General features: G+C 33.7%; 2 protein-coding genes across 8 annotated transcripts in view; one reads left to right on the plus strand and one right to left on the minus strand.

The window, feature by feature from the left end:
* The first annotated feature begins 1,732 nt into the window (after nt 1-1,732).
* On the plus strand, nt 1,733-7,329 carry fam228a (family with sequence similarity 228 member A). 3 transcript variants are annotated; one of them, XM_073933077.1, is made up of 9 exons: nt 1,733-1,841; nt 2,196-2,736; nt 2,855-3,575; nt 3,666-3,743; nt 3,819-4,013; nt 4,906-4,986; nt 5,072-5,159; nt 5,884-6,013; nt 7,005-7,329. In XM_073933077.1, the coding sequence occupies exons 3-9, from the start codon at nt 3,507-3,509 to the stop codon at nt 7,078-7,080; spliced, it is 717 nt and encodes a 238-aa protein (XP_073789178.1). In that variant the 5' UTR covers nt 1,733-1,841; nt 2,196-2,736; nt 2,855-3,506; the 3' UTR covers nt 7,081-7,329.
* A 902-nt stretch (nt 7,330-8,231) lies between these two features.
* The window catches only part of itsn2a (intersectin 2a), a 79,749-nt gene continuing 70,016 nt past the window's right edge, over nt 8,232-17,964 (minus strand). For 4 of the 5 annotated variants that reach the window (XM_009300809.5, XM_021468487.3, XM_073932906.1 and 1 more), the window contains 10 exons: nt 17,363-17,469; nt 16,570-16,753; nt 16,245-16,343; nt 15,147-15,314; nt 14,841-15,050; nt 13,382-13,503; nt 12,617-12,699; nt 12,447-12,530; nt 10,656-10,829; nt 8,232-10,573 (listed from right to left, as the gene is read on the minus strand). In XM_009300809.5, coding sequence (XP_009299084.1) covers nt 10,416-10,573; nt 10,656-10,829; nt 12,447-12,530; nt 12,617-12,699; nt 13,382-13,503; nt 14,841-15,050; nt 15,147-15,314; nt 16,245-16,343; nt 16,570-16,753; nt 17,363-17,469 — 1,389 coding nt within the window. In that variant the 3' untranslated portion in view covers nt 8,232-10,415. 5 annotated transcript variants of the gene reach the window in all.

The following is a 17,964-nucleotide window of genomic DNA, read 5'->3' on the forward strand; positions in this document are numbered from 1 at the left end:
ATTTCCACCACTGTCATTTCCACCACCACACACATTTTTAAAAAAGATTCAAAAAGTTCTCATCACACATTATAACTGTATTCACAATGTATAAGTTCATGCTTTATTAAATATACAAATTTAGTTTTTTTTCTTTCTAATAAGCTCTTAACCAAATTAAAATAAAACTTAATTTTTAGTGTTACAGGTGTACAATTCAGCATACCACTAATTTATTTCATTGACAAATGTATCATTATCATATACATTATGGAAAGATTGGTTAAACTAAATACAAAAATGATCTTGAACAATGTTTGACTGCCATAATTAATTTCATTTTGAAATAAGCTGTATATTGAGATGTGGTGGAATTGACATTTGTTCAGTTCACGATGGAAAAAATTTTCTTATCTAAGTTTGTCCTCTTACAGATCCTAAAACTAGACAAATTGTTTAAACTTTTGAGGCTATGTTACGTTAATTTTGAACAAGTTTTTTTTACTCAACTTCACAAAGCTAAAAGTGTCCGTATTGATAAATGGCCCATTTATTATTCTAATATTGAACGTTACATTACATTATGATGATGCATTTTACTGATGCTGCAATGTATCTAAACACATGTTGTCAATTATGGTATACTCATCAAATTACTTTAATCCATTTGTGTTCATTTTTTAACATGCTAGTGACTAATAGTTTTTCTAAACATTTCTGATAACCGAAAAGACAGTGGAAAGTTCCAAATAATCTCTTACTATATTTCTCAGTGAGAGTTTGGTTTAGGATTGGATAGTTAGTAAGGATAAAAAGAAATAGGTTAGACCATATCTTACCATAGAACTTTGTTGATGGATGAGGCACATGAAGTAAATGTCCACTCTAAAAGCAAATTAATAAAAATACATTTCATGAAACATAAATCCAGTCAAAATGATGATTAACAAATCAAAGAAAAAACTGAAGTGCAGGCCTTATCCCTAATGGGAATAAGGGTCTTAAATAACTCACAATGCATGCATGCTTATGAATATGACACGTCTTATGTTATGCTATCTTAAAATGTGGTTCCTTTGGTTATTATAGATACATATTATGCATTGATTACTAACTGTTTTTAACATCTTGACTTGTTTTGCAAATAGAAAAGTTCTGCTTTCACTGTAGCTATTGTGTAAGCCTGAGTAACACCATCTGTTAGGGAACTACTTCCTCAGTTTTTCAATTAAAGGACATTTCTGTCAGTTTCTGAAGAATGTAAGTTTCACCTGTTCTACTGATGTTAATCCCAATCAGGCACCTCATCATAGCAGAATATTTTGGTTTGATTTGTATCTACTAACATGTCATTAAATCATATTCTTTTCACAATACATTGTAAAATAAACATTCACTGTTATTCAAGTGTAATATTTCTGTTATAAGGACAGAAAAAAATTATATTTCCATATAATGTCAGAACAAACGAAAAATGGTCAATAACAGGCTATATACTTTCAAGGTTTTGGAAATAATAGTTTATTTTAAATATTGGAGATCTCCCTCTACGTTGTATTGTAATGTTGGTGGTTTTGATAGGCCTATATTTGTTTTGTTTAGGTGAAGGCAACGTTCAGCAAAAACATTTACAGTAAAAAAAATATGGTAGGCTATGGTAAAGGATGACGGCACGAGTCTGAACGTGGGTGCGCGCGTCTGAAGGAGCGCGTTCACGATTCGGCTTTTTGAGAGACGTCACCTAGTAACGCTTGGGGGCGCGCAAAACATTCAACAGATGAGTCGGCTGTTCTCCGCATCATTTCGACAACGACGACGATTAGCATTAAATAGTGTGTACGTGTACCCACTGTTTCAATAAGGTAAAGCCCGTCATTACTTTACTTATGTAGTGTACACGTTTGTCAGTTTTCTTTTAATAATTTCATGACAATAAAACATTTGAGAATAAATAGCCTAGATTTGGAAGCCATATGAAGCTTAAGTAACTTTTTATTTTAATAACATTTTCTTTTAACATTTTCTTTAATAAAATGTATTAGGAATAATAAAATAGCTTAATAAAATTGTCTGCTTGTAAACAACATTCTTAAGCTCTACAGTTCACTGGGTGCGTTATATTCTTAAGTTACTGTTTTAGATCCATAAGCTGCAATGCTCTTTGCTTTTCATCTGCCATCAAGAACACTCAAAATGCTATTTATTGTCTGCTCCAGATATTTCAGATGAAGTTTGGTTGGTCATGCCAGGTGGAGTCCTTCAGCGCTGAGCAGTTCAGGACTTCATGCATGGATGCCTTTTCTTTCTTCTCAGCATGTAGTGTGTGGTGTCAGGCTGTTCGCTGTTGAAAACCCCGGAGAATCAGATGCTGCACTTCAGGTTACACTGACTGAACTCAACTGCCCCATGATGTCACAGCATCATTATATTTCATGGCATAAACAAAGACCAAATGACTTATTAATGTCAAATTAAGCTCACAATAGCAGTGAATGGACTGTGGTTGTTCCAGATTAATAGTTTTAATTTCTAAGGTATTTAAAAATTAATTAAAAGAGAAAACACTTCTGTTTATTAAGCCTAACATATGAAATAATTTATTAAACCTTTAGAAAAACTTATCTTTATAACAAAACTAGGTTTTCATATGCACATACTGTATACAAATACAAATATAAGTTCCTGAAAAGCCTGATGATAAGAAAAATGTATGTTGTCAAATACTTTTATATAGAAACCGGTTAATTTAAACCAGAGGTGCTCAACCCTGTTCCTGGAGATCTACCTTCCTGCAGAGTTCAGCTCCAGCCCTAATGATGTTTGATATGGGTTGCAACTGAAATATGGGTTTGATATGGACTGCAACTGCAGGAAGGTAGATCTCCAGGAATAGGGTTGGTCACCACTGATTTAAACTAAAGCATTATTACTATTTTGAGTATATTTTTAAACAAATAAATACAATGATTTCTTTAAAACATGTTAAAAATATTTGAGATTAAGAGACCACTTTAAAACTTGTGTTTTATAGTCGTTTGAATACAATGTTTTTTTTTTTTAATAAAATGTCTTTTTTCATAAAATAACAGAATTTCAGACGTGTTTGTGATCATTTTTAGATAACACAGCATCGACTTCAGAAGAATTAAGAAATTAAATTTATTTTAATTAAATCAATGTTAAGTATAACTTTCATATAATATAAAAATTTCACAGCAAAAAGACATACACAACTAAAAGCTTTTACTTTAATAATAAAAGTTTTAAAAAGTATACCAATGGTTTATATGGTTAAACCAAAATAATTTTTATTCATTAAGTACAGAAATTAACAGTTTTATTGTTATGTTCTGCATGAGAACATCATAATATGAGAACATCAAACTGTCATGCTGTATATCTAATTGTATGCATATGTCAGTGTTATTGCTCCTGTACCTGCAGTGTCTTCAAACAGCGTTCATCGGTAAACGTGTTACACAGGAATTTAATTTAAAAAGACCTTGAAGATCTGATCAACCTGTACAATGATGAATTCAAAGCCTATATGTGACAGTCAAAACACCCTTTCACTCAGCTCCAAAAAACAACTACTGGTACATCAACACTTACATTATAACACATTAAATACTATTTAAATAACGCATTACACACTTTCCTCAACTCCGTTGTTTGTTCACATACAGGAACAGTTACGCCGTGAACAGCAAGAAGTGAATGCCATTACACAGCCACTGCTGGAGACTGAGGCTCGATTCATTAAGGTGATGTTTTAGGTACTGTAGCTATTAAGACTTGATTCTTTCTGTCACCCACGATTCATCTGTGTTTGTGTGCAGGATCTGGATCTGTACCTCACTCATAAAGACACACTGAACCTGAGGAAGCGCAAACTCCTTCATAAACGCTGGACTCAGAATGTGTGGCTGCCTATTCAGCAGAGCATTCAGCAACATTTTATGGAGCATGGATATAATGAGATGCAGAAAATGAGGAGCATGCATGCACACTATATAGATTACTGTAATGCTAAGGTACTGTGGTGACTGTATTGTGACCCTGTGTTCATTTACAGGAATTAAGATAATTATGCTGTTAAGCTTTAGTCAAAAAATTAACTTACTAAAGCTTTTCATTTTAACTCTGAATATGTAAATTTGCAAGGATTAAACAGAAAAGCAGTAAACAATATGAATATAGAGGCGTTAATATTATTTCTTGGGGGGGTGTAATCATTTGCTTGATTTGTTTATTGTATTTTAACAGGCCATTGTTTTGTTATCTCTTATATATTCTTTAAAAGTATCAATGAAAATATATATTTTATTATATAAATAGATTTTAAAAAATGACAGCCTTTTTCTTTAATTTGTTTTTTTTTAAAAGACAGTTCTCTTTTAAAAAAAATCTGTTTGTTTTAATATAATTGAAACAATATAAAATACAAATATTTCAATATTTTTTATTGTTTTATTTCTATAAATACGTAAAAATTATATTCTAATATATAATTGGCTGTACAAATACAAAAAGAAATTACAAATTTATTAAAAATAATTATAAAAATGTATTTGGGGTTGAAATGTAAAAAACTGAAAAGCTTTACAAAACCTTTTTTTAAGCTGCTTATTTAAAATGTCTCACTAGTGCACATTATGAGAGTGCATTATACTAGTGTTCTAATATTTACTTATTTTCAGTTAAGATAGCTCAAACATGCAATTCAGTCTTGCATCAGCCTTTACTGTGAAACCCGATATTAGATAGTGATATTTGCACCAGCTTTTTGCTGGTTTTTATAGTGAGCAAGCTTCAAATGTTAGGCCTATTGTTGTCATGTAAATAAATACTATGGCTATAAAGAATGTCTAATCAATGGTAAATTAAATTGAAATGATTGAAATCTGTGTTTATGATATTTTTTAGGGTTTTGTGTTTCTAGAGAGTTATGATCCTCTAGAGTACAATCCATTCCTCCACTATTTCAGCACACCACAATATCACAAAGTGAGTCCTATTATTATTAATAATATTGTTATTATTATTAATACACACTGATTTGGTTAAATATTAAATGAGGTCTTTTGAGCAGATTTCCACTCCAGCACTGGAGGATCCTCTGTCACTTCATTCCAGAACAAGGATTAAAGAAAAGACGACAATACTTCGCTGTCAAACAGGTGCTGTTTATCCTTTCCCAAAATATATCTGCTATTAATCTCAATTCGTATACCTTTCATCCTAAATAGTACTCAAAATTTAAACTTATATGTACCAAACCATAGTATGTTTTAATAAATAGATCAAATCTACCGGGATGGTCTACTATTTCCAGTAGAAATCCGAAGTGCAGATCTGTGCGTATTCTTAACAGCTAATTTTGACATCCGCTTAGAACTACAAACTTGGGTCAAAAAAGGTGGAAATAAACTACAAGCATGGCAAATGCACAAGATCTATGGTTAAGTGGAGAGGCTTAGTTAGAGATTCACATCTAACCTAATGAAAAATATGTATTATTTTATGCTTTCTGCATTATATTTAATCTCTAGCAACATTGTAAACTTTTATAAACATGCGTTTGGTCATTTACTTCATAATACTTCTTAATACAGAATTTGTACGATTAAGATTTTTTGCATAAAAAACCCATGAATGGCAGATGAATGTGCTGCTACATCACCAATATATATAAAAATTGAGTAGAATTCCTGATATGACTGACAGAGCATGTAACAAAGCAACGGAATGGTCCATTAATGAGGAATTAGTATGTACCAAAAGCATATTTTTCTTCACAAAAAAAAGCACATTTTAGGATGTAATATAAGCGAATTGGGACGCAGCAGTTCATTATAAGTACAGTGGGGAACTAAAGGTCTTTTGTTTGACATGCTATTAAAGGTCACATATATCAGCGTCAGCAGGTAGAGGAGATTCTCCAGAGTCCACCTGCTTCCCAGCAGAGCTTCAAACAGGCCAGAACCTCCAGAGATTCAGGCTCACTGAGACTTTGGGAGGACTGCAGATCAAGGTAACTTCGGGTTCACTGCAAAGCTGCTTTTGTGTCAGTTCAGCCCCGTTTAGAAATGGTGTTTAGATGATATTTAATCAATCCGATCAATGTTTTGAAACCAATTTCAATTACTTCCAGAGAAAACAAAACACGATCTTGAGGTTGACTGTTCATAAAGTAAAAAAAAAAAAATCACCCTTTCTGCCAACTGACCGAATATGTGGTCATTATGGGATGTGTAGCGAGAAAACTAAAGACTAATACAAGACATTTCTTTTGAGAGAGTTATAAATCAACTGTCTGGTTTCTAAAACCTTTCACTTAGAAGCTAAAATCTACATTTCCACTCGCATTTATCATGATAGGTATCGATCGATGTCAACTGATATATAGCGGGAAAAATAAGTATTGAACATGTCACCATTTTTCTCAGAAAACATTTCTAACGGTGCTGTTTTTGAAGGAGAAATTTGTCCCAGATGATGTTAACAGCCAAGGAAATCCATATATGCAAGGAAAACAAATCAAAGTTTACAAATTAAATTATACATGATAAAATTAAATGACGTAGGGAAAAAGTATTGAACACATGAAGAAAAATTGGTTCAGAAAGGCAATGAAAGCCCAGAAAGCAACTACTGAAATCTCTTTACTGAAAAATTTTTGCTGCAACCCTTCAGCAAAAAAAAAATCTATTTGTAAGCTGTGCTGTGCTGTGTTGAATCGAAACACACACATTAGATTGAAACATGTACATGTCTTTTACATCTTATGCATTGCACTGAGCTCTGAGCAAAAGTGATGTAGAATGTAAAAAAAAATAAGTGGAAAATGTCTGAACGCACATGTTCACTAAAGACAATGTTAATATCTAGTGGAAACGGAAATGTGTCTTGAATGACCACTTGTGATTATATCACGCAAAATCGCATGTTATTACCAGGTGGAATCAGGGCTTCGCTGTGTTTCTAGAGCTTCATTGCTAGTAATATATGATCTTTTATTGCAGGACCAGAGGAACGACACATGCGACTCATGCAGAGAGACGAGGCTTTCACCGCCAGTGTTGTTCCTCTTATGCCTGATGACAACATTCAATAGGACCTTTTAACATTAGTTTACTGCGAATGGTGCTTATGTCATTAAAGTGCAATAATTAATTAGGTTTACTGTATGTAATGTGTCTTTGAACAGTACCTATTATATTCTGCATTGTAATCAAATTAAATATTGTGAATTAAAATGCAAATAATGTGGATGTAAAAAAGAAAAATAAAACAGACAAAACTAATAATTAAATAAGAAACCAGATCTTTTATGGTAAGACTTGTTAACATTCGGTGTGTTTAATTTTTGCCTTTGGTGTATCTGAATAATTGTACTCAAGACTATACAACAATCTAATATTTAAGCAGTTTATACAATTGCGCATTAATAAAACAACAAAACAACATTCAAATAAACACAAACTTGCAACATTCAGCATCAACAATCCAAATGTACATAAAAATCTCCATAAAGCCCAATGCTGTTGGAAAAGCAAACGAATTATACATTCTTAAACTTCCCTAAATTTCTTCAAATAATAATTTAAAATTAATTAATAATAATAAATATTAATATATTATAATAAATATTTAATATTAATAATAAATATATTAGTGTGTTTATAGATTTTTTGTGTTAAAATTGTTTCAGTATTCAATAATGAAATTATAAAGCTCCAGAAACAGGTTTTTGAACCACGTGCACACTTGGCCTAATGGATTTATGTTTATCATGTTCTGAGTGCAAGCGATTTCATTAAAACAGTGACATATATTTCTATCTATTTATACATGGGAAGCTACTGTACATGGTGCTCAGATTAAAGGTGTTAAAGAAAAAATTAAAGGCATCAAGTGACAATGCAAAACCATGTATTTCAGAGATCTCGCATACAGCAATTTTTGCCATTTGAAAACTAAGGAAAATGTGAGGCATGATTAATAGGCCAGAAAAACTAAATCAAAACATGTTTATTTGAAACTTTGTAGATTATGTTTGGGTTACTAATGAAATCTAAAGACTTGAACATTTTTAAATAAACCAGTTCCTGTCCAAACCAAATCCTCACGTTTTACCCAGTTTTCTGCATAATATTAGCATGCGTGAAAGTGAATATGAAACTATGAGCCCCTACGAGTGCTGCAGGGATGATTTTTGTAGACCAACATGAATGGTACTTTAGCATTCATTCTGTTTTTTTTTTTTTTTTTTTTTGGCTTTTAGAGTTTTTCAGAAAGCAAGCCCTATCGCTACAACAACTTTATAATATTATAATATAAGTCTTCTCAAATTAACACAACTTTGATGATTTCTGAAACATAAATTTAGCAGGCGGAGGTAAAAAGATGAGCATAGGCTGTAAACATTCCTTTGACTTCAACATCAACAGCAATTTGGCCCTTACATTCTTACAGCAATGCTTTTTTTTCAGTCTTTTTAGGCTTTAGAAGAATATGTAAATATGTGCTGCACATTTTCCTCTCAATAAATACAAAACATACAAATAAAATTATATCAGTGAGAAAACAGCAGTTAAGAATGATCATAGCCATTTGGAAGTTTAAAGATTTATCTATTGCACTTTATACCTTAGAGGTGTATACACATTTAATTTGATCCGATATGTACAGTATGAAATATTGGAGTTTTAAAAAGTTTTGTTGGTTTTCGCCAGTGTTGGTTTGTTCTCATCTGTTCTCTGATTGTACAGAAACCAAAACAAAAACAACTAAAAACAAACGTTTTGGCCTGATTTTGTTCTAAATGACTTTACACAGATTTCTGCCTTTCTGTAGCTTAATCCATAGATCATGGTGTGAGGGTTATTGGCTCAATTCCCAGGGAAAGTGAGCAACCAATGAAAAAAACTTTCACCTTCAGACCAAATGTAAGTGACACTGGATAAAAGTGTGTAAAGTTTGTAACTTCGTTCCTTACTTTAACTTTAGGTTATTAGTGTGTTAAAGATTCTGGTAAGTATTTCAGTATTTTTCTATTGAAAGTCTCAGTTTAAACTGCACAAAAGTACAATAACAAAGTGGACTAGTACAGTACCTCTTAGCATTTTGATGTTTGATGTCCTCCACAGCCCCTGTAGGCACTTGTTAAAAGCCGCCTTGCTAAAGTACAAGCTTAAAAAAAAATCAAAAGCATGGAGTGAACATAAATCTCACAGGTGTCAAACTCAGTTGCTGGAGAGCCATAGTGTAGCTCTACACCAGGGGTCACCAATCTCGGTCCTGGAGGGCCGGTGTCCCTGCAGGGTTTAGCTCCAACTTGCCTCAACACATCTGCCTGAATGTTTTAAGTATACCTAGTAAGACCTTGATTAGCTTGTTCAGGTGTGTTTGATTAGGGTTGGAGCTAAAATCTGCAGGACACCGGACCTCCAGGAACAAGTTTGGTGACCACTGCTCTACACTGTGTACTTCCAACTCTACTTAAACACACCTAATCAAACTAATTGAGTGCTTTAGGCTGGTTTGACATCTCAAATAGTGGCGAGGCTTTATGAAACACTGAAACAGTTAAAGCAAATGTGTCGAAGCTTCAAAACATTTCGAAACCCGTCTCTGCAGGGAAACCTAGTGGCCATGTTTATGTATTGCTCTGAAACAGCTTCAGCAAAGAAACAGTTTAGCAAATTGAGGTATTAAACCTTACATTGTAGAGTTAAGGTTTCAAAAGGGTTAGTGAAGCGGTGAGAGTTCCTCACTAACATGCAGAGATAATGGGTTGGAATCCAGGGGGATGAACACTTTGTGAATAAATGTGTCTTGTTTCATAAAAAGTAACATAAATAAAATTCATTAAGTCATAATTTCAGTCTGGATTCAAACTCATGACATTTGAAGTACAGTTACTCTTTGCACATGCACAGTCCACTAGGCTACATGAGATGCTTCTGAAATGACTGATGATTTTAATCGCTTTAGTCACATGACCTGGTGTTTTAAATCACCTTTGTCGCATGACCTGGGAGTTTTGATCATGCCTCTCGGGATCCTGACACGGAGTCAAAATGTCAGTTTCACATCAGCCATCTCTAACATTAGGTAGTTGTGTTGAAGCAGGGCTGTAACTAAACTCTGAAGGGTTGCGGGCCTCCAGGAGCTGAGTTTGACACCCTTATATTGAGCTTGTGTTAATTACACACCTTATTTCAGTCTTCTGGTTTTGGTAAAAAAAAAAAGCATAATCCATGTAGCCCTCTATTTTACAGCATGTTGACGTAGGGTACAGTTTGTGCAGTGGTTCACCTTTTCCACTATCAACAATGTGTGAGGTAAAGTTTCCGTCACATATCTTTTTTAAAAATCAACACAAACTTTGAAACTGGTGAAGTGACGCGTTTAATGTTGCACTTCTCAGTTCATACGTGAGGTGTTTGTTCATAGAGCTGCAGATCAAGCCTCACTTTAACCTCTCCAGTCGGGACTTCATGAAGCAGCAGACGTCGAACCAGTGGCCCTTTACCATCTTGATCTTTTTTTATTGTCGCTACAGGAACTTCAGTTCGACCTAGAAAATCTGTTTGGAAAGCACATTTGGTTAAACATAGGCATTTTGTGTATTTATGTTTGATTTGTGTGTTTGTTGGGTCAAGTCCCACCATCAGGAGAGAACTGGTCCCTCTCAAAGACAGTGAGGCACAGGACATCCTGGTACAAGTCTTTGATGAAGAACTGGCAGTTGAAGCTCCATTTTGGGTTGAGCGTGTCGGGCTGATGCCGGGACGTGTAGCACTGGGCGCCCATGGTTAGTTCACAGTATGGGTTACTCTTCCCTAAAAACACATAATTTATCACACAGTGGAAAAAAAAAAAAAAAAAAAAAAAAAAATATATATATATATATATATATATATATATATATATATATATATATACATATACATATATATATATATATATATATATATATATATATATATATATATATATATATATATATATATATATATATATATACTTACACACTACTCTGTATTTGTGTGTTGTTATCTGCTATTAATTCTTAAACATCCTTAAAGTTAGCATTATTTACTAGAGGATCAAAACTGTGGTGTTCCTTTGTACTGATGCTAATAAAATTAAGGTCATGGGTTTATTTCCCAAGAAACAAATCACATTTACATCTTAAATGCAATTAAGTCACTTTGGATACATCTATATAAAAAGCATAATAGTATAGTACAAGAATTGTTAAATACTAGAAGTATTTTCTTAGTAACGTCTTAAAATTTATTCCAAAATAATGAAACTCATTTTAATAAGGCTTACTTTCAAAGAAATTAGGAGAGGGTTGCTTGTAATCAAATTTTTAACTTTATGTAGAACTTATAAAAAAAGTATAAATAATGAAGAATAAATTTGCTTAAAATCATTAAAGAAAAATATTTTTAGAAATGAAAAAAGATAACATTCAAAATTCTTTTTAATTAAAATGTGTATTTTATTAATTACATATTGTTCATGTAAATAATAGAATTGCAATATTACTGTATTAATATTGACAAGTGAATTTAGTGAGAAAAGTTGTTAATGAATAAAAATATTGAGTTCAATATAAATGTCCTTCAACTCAAACAAACCAAAATTCCCAAACTAATTAAAATAAATAATTAAAACTAAAATAATTATATAATAAAACAAAATAATTACAATAACAGTTATATAATAGTTAGTTATAAACTCATGAAAGACTGTATGTTCTACAAACATGCCACTAGAGGCTAGGATGATAGGAAACAACTAGGCCTGTCACAATATTTATTTTTTGTTGTAAAATACCAAAATATATTGCGACAAACAATATTGTTGCCATTTTAAGACCATTTTACGCCACTCATTATATAATGCCAGAATGACAATATAATATCATAAAAATGCAAGTACACTCTTCCAAAGAACACATAATATTTTATTCTTAGGAATATTTCATTTAATTCTAGTCATTTTAACAATATAATAAGTAACCATTGGAATCAGAATGTGAAAATGAATATCCTAAACAAATAAATAATAATAAATGTTAACAAAAAAGTCCAAGGTAAAAAAGTAACCGAGGCTGCGATATCTGCCACCAAATGTATTTTCTGTTGTCAGACACCTACATGGAAATATATTATAGCAATGTATAGTAAATACTATAGTGTTTTTTAACCATACTGACACTGACAAAACAATAGAGATTGGGCAATCAGCTAAAATGTTGCTAGAACTGGTTTTTATATAAGTCTATATATTGATTACTGTGACAGGTCTAGAAATAACACTATGCTGTGCTGAGAAATTCATAAAAATATCATGAAAACTACACAAACTGAAACTTCGAAAGTAGTCCTATATTACTTTGAAGATTTAAAAGCTAATAAAGTGTAAAAATGAGTATTTGTTCAGACCGTTGGGTTTGCAGGGCTTCAGCTCTGTGGCTTCCAGCACTGTTACCAGCAGTCGACCGATGCCACTGTTCTTCTGAGAGCGAGCTGAACAACACACACAGACATTTATCAGTAAAGCTTCATTCAGTCACACTGACTTTGACTCTTAATAGTCACCACTGAAGCCCAACCTTGATACGCCTTCTCTCTCTTCAGCTTCTCCGTCTCTATAAAGTGATCAGATGCTGCTTTGATCTTCTGCACCCACGTCGTCCTGATTTCATGACAGTTATCGATAACGTTAGTAACTGCATTCCCATACTACAGAACGCTCAGTGTAATAAGATTGGGTATTGTTTAGAGTCAGAATGAAAGTTTTTATAGATATTTGAACCAGAAACCAACTCTCCAAAAGAACTTTTAATAAATAAAATAAATAATAATCAGATGTATCCACTTGCTCAGGTTGTAGGTTAATGAAATAATGTTGTAAATAATGTTCTGTTTTGTGCACAGACCAGTCATTTTACAGGTATTCATATGTTTTGGACTTTAAAAGTGATGGTAAACTTTGAGTTGAATTGTTTCAATCAATGTTTAACAGAAGAAAAATGTCTCCTATATCTTGAATGATGTACATTAATAGCATATTTTCATTTTTGGGGTAACTATCCCATTTAACAGAAAGTATTGAAGTAATACTTTTGAATTTAGATTTGACAGGGACATGCAGAACAATACATTGAACACAAAAGGAAATATATTTATGCTATAGGTGCTTTAGCAATGCTGGCTATTTTATAACTTCAGATCTTAAATCAAAAAACTTGATTGCAAAAATTGTTCACCTAAAAATGAAAGTCATTTGTGTTTTTCATGCAAATCAAAAAAATCCTGCAAGTAATTTAAAAGCATGTGTTGCGTGTTCGCTTCATGTTTGGTGTGTGAACATGTACCTCTCATTGATAGTGTCAGTCTTGAGTGTGTAAACACGATCAATGTGTGAAATGTGGAAAACTGGGTCATCGCTGGACGGGTCAGAGGGCATTTTCACCAAGACCTCATTCAGAAACACTGGCTAATAACAAGAGAATAGGAGAGAGAAAGTGTGAGATGGACGTTCAGCAAATATCACTAGTAGTTTAACTCTGGGATAGGCAAACTCTGTCCTGGAGCTTTGGTGTCCTGCAGAGTTCCAATACTAATCAAACACCTAAACATGCTAATCAGTATCCTTAAGATCACTAGAAAGCTATAGGCAAGTGTGTTTGATTTAGTGAAACATTGAAACAGTTCTGTTCTGCTTCTGTGGAAGCCTAGAAACATCTCAAAACCTGTCTCTAATAATAATAATTCCTTACATTTATATAGCGCTTTTCTGGGCACTCAAAGCACTTTACACATAGAGGGGAATCTCCTCATCCACCACCAGTGTGCAGCATCAACCTGGATGATGCGACGGCAGCCATTTCGTGCCAGACTGCACACCACACACCAGCTGATTGGTGGAGAGGAGACAAAAGTGATGATGCCAATTATGATATGGCGATGGTTAGGAGGCCATGATGGACAGAGGCCAGTGGGCAAATTTGGCCAGGATGCCGGGGTGAAACCCCTACTCTTTTTTGTAGGACATCCTGGGATTTTTAATGACCACAGAGAGTCAGGACCTCAGTTTAACGTCTCATCTGAAAGATGGTGCTCAGTGAGCAGTATAGAGTCCCCGCCACTACACTGGGGCATTAGGACCCACACAGACCGCAGGTGATGATTAGTGGTCGTTTTTAGGTATTGTTCTAAAGACAACTTCAACAAAGAAACAGTTGCTAATTGATGAATTACACCGCATGTTGTATAGTCAAAATGTAAAGTGACTTAGTGGAGCAGTTAATGGCATGCAGACATTCTGGGTTCGAATCCAAGATGAAGCAACCTTGGCCATTTAAATGTGTTTTTTTGATGTAATGAATTTTATTTTAACATTGGTCTGACATCCGAATTAAATATGTGTTGATTTGGTCATTAAAAATTAAGATTAATAAAAGACATTGAATCACACTTTCTGATTGTTTGTACAAATCTTTCAAACTCTGGACACATGCAGCACAGTGGCAGTATGACTTGTGGAGCAAGTTCCACTAGGCTACGTGTGATTTCCAGCCCTGTCAAGCAAACAGAGATTCTCCAGATCTTGAAACGCTTGTGCAATCTTCAGTTGAATTGCTTTAGTTTTGGGGCAGTGTTTTGAAACACCTGCATCTGTTTGAGATCTTGATACAGTGTCGAAAGATCAGTTTTGTATCAGACATCCCCAGTTTGATTAGGGTTTGTTGGCCCTCTAGGACCGAGTTTGCCCCTGATTAAACTCAAAATAATCCTACAAATTTAATCTCATAAGCAGTGTTGTTGCCATACCGTCTTGTACATCTTGTACTGTGTGTTGGAGTTGGGATTGAAGAGTTTGTCTGGGCTGGATGAGAACTGTTTGGAGGTGTATGTGAGGAGCAGGAAGTCATTGAACAGCAGGGCCCAGAGCTCTTTGCTGCTCTTGGTCTTATGCAGTTTGCCGCTGTGCAGCAGTTTTCGAGGGCCCAGGCAGTTCGTCAGAGAGTTAAAAACAAGGTGCTGAAATGACAATATGACATGTTTATAAATAATATGCAATAAAAGCTGTTGTTTTACACTGTGAGGTCATGGTGGAGCTTTACAACAGTGTTTCACCTCAATGACTCCGTCACACAACACGTGGTTCTGGATCCACTCCAGTCGGTCGGAGTTCTCTTTCTCCCTCACAGCCTCGTTCACCTGTGAGCAAAGCTCCTCCGCCTGCTCCAGCGCCGCCTGCAGATTGGAGTGGTCAGCGTGAGCCGGAGGAGTGTTTTCCAGAATCTACACCAACACATTTCAAAGACAAAACACACAATTAGTTATTCACTTAAATTAAATTAATGCTTTATTTACAAAACAAAAATTGCCTTTCATAAAATAATACTCCTATTTGTTATACTAATACTATTACTGTATTATTAATATTATTACTAGTTACTTATTATTATTACTATTAATATTATTATATTACTAGTAGTAGAAGTAGTAATAGTAATAATGATGATGCAAATTCACCATATGACTGTTGAACTGTGTATGTTATTCTTATTCTGTATATATTATGTGAACATATTGTTCAGTAAAGTTCTCACATATTATTACTATTTCCATATACTTGAGAAGCAAAATTACATAAAAATCTGAACAAAATGTTTAATTAAAATTAAATAAGTTCATGCTCAAAACAACCAAAAATCTACACCACTGGTATAAGAAAATTGTTTTTAAAAATATTTAAATTCTACAATTTTTTTGTTGTTGTTGCATTTATGTTTATTTAATCTGTGTAACCCTGCACATAATACAGGCATAATTTTGGCAACAACCAAAATTTGGTTCAAAATTATTGATTTTTAATTTGTCATAAATAATTAGAATAAGTAAAGATTATGTTAAATAAACTTATTTAGCAAATGCCTACTGCACATTCATTAAAACTCTCTTTTAATTAGTAATGTGCATTGCTAGCAATTCATTTAAACAACTTTAAATGTGATTTTCTCATTGTTTAGATTTTTTTGAAACCTCAAATATTTTCCTATACGATGGAAAGCTTATTTATTCAAGTTTAAAAATGACATTTATGTCTGGCTTTGTGGTCGAAGGTCACACTTTTTACTCTAACTCTATTGTAAAGCAACATTCAATGTTTCAAAATATAGTAGTTTCAAAACTTTGATTTTCAATCTTTTATGAGTTGTAAGTGTGTACGTTTTTGATCAGCAGTGGGTATCGTGTGATCCTCTGCATGGGCTTCAGGAGAAAGCTGGACAGTGGCATTCCTTTACAGCGGTAATTACTGGCAATTTTCTACAGAGATGAGAAGCAGAAAAAGACAGAAGAGTCCTGTTAATGTCATATCGCCATCTTGTGGACAACTACGGAAAACAATGCAACAGTCACAAAAACAAGTGGTTGGACTTCAGGAAACTGGTCCTAACAACCTTTAAATTAAACCCAAAATTGTTATTAACCAGACCCGTACTAACACTACACATCTGTCTGGAAGCAGTAGAATGTGTGTCAGTGTGTTGACCTTGAGGAAGAGTTTGAAGTCGAGTGATTTGTCTGTTTTCTGCTGCAACAGAGCAGCTGCGTTGAGCTGGCAGCTGCAGAAGCGAATGTAAGCCTGCATGTGAGAGAGCTCAGAGGACAAGATATCACCAACCACCTGCACGGGCATTCGCTCACCTGCTGTCTTCTTACGCACACGCAGAGCTCTGTAAATATGCACACACACATACAATATCACATATCACGCCTGCTCAGACATTCGTACATTCTGTATAATGAACACATTTGCTGTTGTTTACCAACAAATTAAAATGAGCTTGAACTATGAAATGCTATATCAGTGAGTCACTTTTGGAAACCATTTAAATTAGTCAAAGAGGTTTTAAAATGTAGTAACAAATGTAAATTAATTTAACTGCCTACGTAGATACTGCTTATGTAATTATTGTTAATCTACGCAAGTTATTCGTTTATCTCTGTTAGTATTCATGTAATATGTATTACATTTTAATTGAACTCTTTTATCATTATTTTCACATAAAATACTCAAAGTTACTAAAAGTGAATGCTTAAATGCAATACAATATTTACTTCTGCATTTATTTCTCCTACTTGAGTTCATTCAGTTACTTTATGCTATCTTGAATTATTTTGCTCATATATTTTATTTATCAATATATTTACTTCATTTTCATTTGAATAAGATGCATGATTTTCCAGAAGTCTTTAACTTGTTTAACAAGTTCCCAAACTATGAGCCAGCATACAGCAGCTGCAGATTCTGAGCTAGACTCTAGGGGTCAATGTGGACTCACTTTAGGAGTTTGGTGCTGCACATGATCAATTCACGCCAGTTCACAAAGATCATGCTGATCTCAGCCTCGGTCAGCCGTCCCGACTCTGCCATTGGCTTATAAAACACCTGAATTTACACACACGCAGCAAATAAACACATTTATTTAAAGTCAAACAAAGCAGTCATGAGGTAAATATAGAAAATGAAAATGCCATGTTGTGCTGCTAAGGTTCCTCACTTAATATTTTCGAGATCTTCTACACTACGTTAAATCAATCCAAAGTACAAAAAGCATGAGGCATTTTTCTCACAGTGTCTAGAACAGTTTGAAGATCGAGTCTGAAAGTCTGCTGTGCACTAACTGTTCTGATGGATTAGTCTGTGTTGTTAAAATAGATAACTGTAATAAACCTATAACATATTTGGACTTTAGCTGCAGATACTGTAACACTTATTACTGTATACATATTATAAACAGTAAGAATGGCATTGTTTTATCAAATCAATTCTAGCCTCAGTATTTCAATTGTGTACAAAGTGGATTTGCTTTTGTAGCACAGAAAACAGCATCTTCTAAACATGTCGACAAACCAAACTAAACTCAATATGTCCTTAGAAAAA

Source organism: Danio rerio, chromosome 20, assembly GCF_049306965.1.
Source record: "Danio rerio strain Tuebingen ecotype United States chromosome 20, GRCz12tu, whole genome shotgun sequence".
In the NCBI taxonomy this organism is placed as follows: domain Eukaryota; kingdom Metazoa; phylum Chordata; class Actinopteri; order Cypriniformes; family Danionidae; genus Danio; species Danio rerio.

Excerpts from the sequence above, each read along its gene's own strand:
- fam228a (XM_073933077.1), top strand. The coding sequence starts at position 3,507 with ATGATGAATTCAAAGCCTATATGTGACAGTCAAAACACCCTTTCACTC. Across the intron at positions 3,576-3,665 it reads GCTCCAAAAAACAACTACTG|GAACAGTTACGCCGTGAACA; the intron begins GTACATCAACAC and ends GTTCACATACAG. Across the intron at positions 4,987-5,071 it reads GCACACCACAATATCACAAA|ATTTCCACTCCAGCACTGGA; the intron begins GTGAGTCCTATT and ends TCTTTTGAGCAG.